General features: G+C 34.3%; 1 protein-coding gene across 1 annotated transcript in view; it reads right to left on the bottom strand.

Moving 5' to 3' along the window:
- Window positions 1-1,406: 1,406 nt before the first annotated feature.
- The window catches only part of LOC122587961 (protein FAR1-RELATED SEQUENCE 11-like), a 16,901-nt gene continuing 15,378 nt past the window's right edge, over window positions 1,407-2,929 (bottom strand). The window contains exons 5-7 of the mRNA XM_043760111.1: window positions 2,173-2,354; window positions 1,641-1,818; window positions 1,407-1,550 (exon numbers count right to left, since the gene is read on the bottom strand). Of these exons, the coding sequence (XP_043616046.1) occupies window positions 1,407-1,550; window positions 1,641-1,818; window positions 2,173-2,354 (504 nt within the window). The remainder of the gene's footprint in view (window positions 1,551-1,640; window positions 1,819-2,172; window positions 2,355-2,929) is intronic.

Here is a 2,929-nt window from a genome sequence, read left to right as displayed (position 1 = left end):
GTATTTGCAAAGTTATTGAAACAGCTTGTGCAAGGACCTCTATTTATAGTCGAAGATTGAGCATGGGGATCTCAACTTCGATGTACAAATATGGTTGACAGCACACAAAAGTATTGTTTAAATAATCCTTTGTGTGTGTTAAATAAAGTAAGACAAAAGGTTACTTTATTCAACCACTCTACATCTTTGTATCTTTATCCAAAGACAATATCATTGTCCGGTTAAAAGGATGTAGAGTAAAAAGGTCCTCCTCGTAATCAGTGTAAAGCTTTGTAAGAGCATTTACACTGGAGGATTCTCCAGTTGATTGATCTGGTAGATTGTCAACTGGGCTTCGCTGCCATTGCCAATCTCTATCTTCCATTTGTTGTCTTTGACTTCAACTGGAAGGTCTTCAGATTCTAGTCGTCTGATCTCAACTGGAGGAAGTCATCAGTTGCTAAACCTGTACAATGCAACTGGACTTCTAATATTTCGGACAATTCCTCATGCTCTCCAGATGTCACTGGAGAGCTCCAGTTTAGTTAAAACTGGACCTAACATTTTATAGTATTTATAACAATTTGAACCTCAATAACTCATATAATATAAAAAAAATAATAAATTTTAGAGTATGGTTATGCCCCGTAGATATCCCATCAGCATGTAGGCTATCGTTATCCTCGTAGTTGTTGGGACAGTTTTCTGCTAATTATACAACAAATAGTAATACTGATGATAATAAGAAAACTAAACATTATTCCGCCCTCCATCAATCAACATGTTTATCTTGGGATTATTATTATTCATTCATTCAGTTAAAATAAAAATAAGGGATTTCTAAGACAGCCCTATAGGATGTTTTTAGCACTAATTACTTTCCAAATTAAGATGTAATTAATTTGGATATTCCTTCCTTGACTTTGATTCAGTCCGTTCCTTTGTGTGAAAGTAAACCAAACATTCTAACTTAATCCAAAACATAAGCCTTATTCAAAAAAGAAAAATAAATACACAGATTAAAAATTGATAATTTATCACATAAAATAAAACAAACCAAAGTATCATCCAAAAACATAATGCCTTATTCAAAAGTTCGTGAATCAAAAAAACCCAAAAGTTGTCTTAATACTTCAAACTAAAATGGATTGAGTCCAAGGTTAAGCCATTTTCTCTTTTTTTGGGATTATCTGAAGAGACATTTCTCCAGCAACATTAATCTTCCTTTATATCACATTTGTTTTGTATGTCCTAATTCTTTGCATATGGAACATCTATTACGCGAATGATTTCCCAATTCCTTCCCACCTTTCATACGCCTCTTTTTTGGACGATTTTGTTGCTGATTTCGGGGGGCACAAAAGTTGTATCTTTTTTCGATTCAGTGCCTTGAGCCGACTTGTTTGAGTCAATGACACGTTTGGTGATTAACGGTGCATTGCACTACCACTTGAAAAGAATCTTGACTCCAACGCAAAGGAAAGTATATCGGCGGTATCTAAAACATCCTTGTGAAGAAGTGCCCGAAATATATGACGACAAAGTATTTCCCAAAACTCAAAATTCTTGAACTACACGAAGCAATGTGACCATCCCAAAAACCTATGATTTTTATGATTTCCACTGTCAAAGTGTACACTAAAGTTACCTTCAACGTGTACAATCAAATACTGGTTTGCTCTTTCAAATTCAACTTGAAACTTGCTGAAAGCAAACGGTGTAAGAATTCCATAAGCTTGTGCTTCCAACGGGGATTTTGTCTTTAAAGAAACGAGTGCAAGTGTACTTGACATTTTATCTTTCACCTCGCGAATTCCAATTCTTAAACGGCTAATCAACCTAAAAGATAATAAAAAGAAAACAAGAAAACAGCAAAGTGGCTAAAAAGAGCATGACTATAAGTTATAAAGAAATATAAAAATTATGATTAAATTTGTAACGTAGTACCGTTTAACAAACTCTCTCAAACTTGTGCGAGAGAAACAAATCGTTAATAAAAGCATAATGCTCTCTAATCTGCTAGTGATTTCATTCCACCAAAAAATAATTCGAAGATAGGCAGGAGCCCATGACTTCCTAATTTTGTATAAGCCTTGCACATGATTGTTTTTGCAAGTTATACTTTGCAAAACTAATGGCAACTATGTTCGAATTCTTCTATAGACGTCATCTTATAAAGTGTATAGAAATCACCACACCAATTTTGTACTCGGTGCGAAAAAGAGCTGCAAACCAACTACTAAATTTGGAAGTGATATGCCATATACAAAAGCTTGTTTTGTAGTTGGCATTTCGGTTGCAATTGCTTCCGTCATCCATGGATCTTGATCTGTAATGATTGTCTTGGATGGTTTTTTCATGATGGACACAAAAGTCTGCATATTAATTAAAGAAAAAGGATATGAATATATACTAGGAATATAAAATAAGTTAGATATTTGAAAGACATACCTTCATCAACCACGTAATGTTTTAACAGTCTCATTACGAAGAAGCACATTGCAAACAGAACAGTTTTTCCATGAGTTAATGCCAACGAAAAGTGCACATGGCATGTTCATACGCATTGACCTTGTAAGTTGTATCAAATACAATACATCACCAAATTTTTCATACCAATCGAAGCTTTGAGGTTGACACAGAATAATGTTTTCTAGCCTCATATCTTCATCAACGTGTAATCATATTGAAACTTATATTTTTTTCTTTTGAAGCTTTATATAAATCATAAGGTCCATTGCATCATTATCTCCAAGTGCTCTTCTCACTCTAGCAAACAAATAGACATCTTTTTCTTGGAAAGAAAGATCACCATGTTTCACTTGTTTTTGAAGTTCCATTACATTAATACTCTGTCGAACATTGAGCCCGGCCTCTTTATATAGTAAAATTTGTTGTTCATCCTCTGGAGTGATAATGCGGTTTAGCGAAGAAAACGCATTTCCTCGGG

Source organism: Erigeron canadensis, chromosome 2 (genome assembly GCF_010389155.1).
Source record: "Erigeron canadensis isolate Cc75 chromosome 2, C_canadensis_v1, whole genome shotgun sequence".
NCBI classification, from domain to species: Eukaryota; Viridiplantae; Streptophyta; class Magnoliopsida; order Asterales; family Asteraceae; genus Erigeron; species Erigeron canadensis.
The sequence above is the reverse complement of the archived record's forward strand: the minus strand, read 5'-3'. Positions and strand labels throughout refer to the sequence as shown.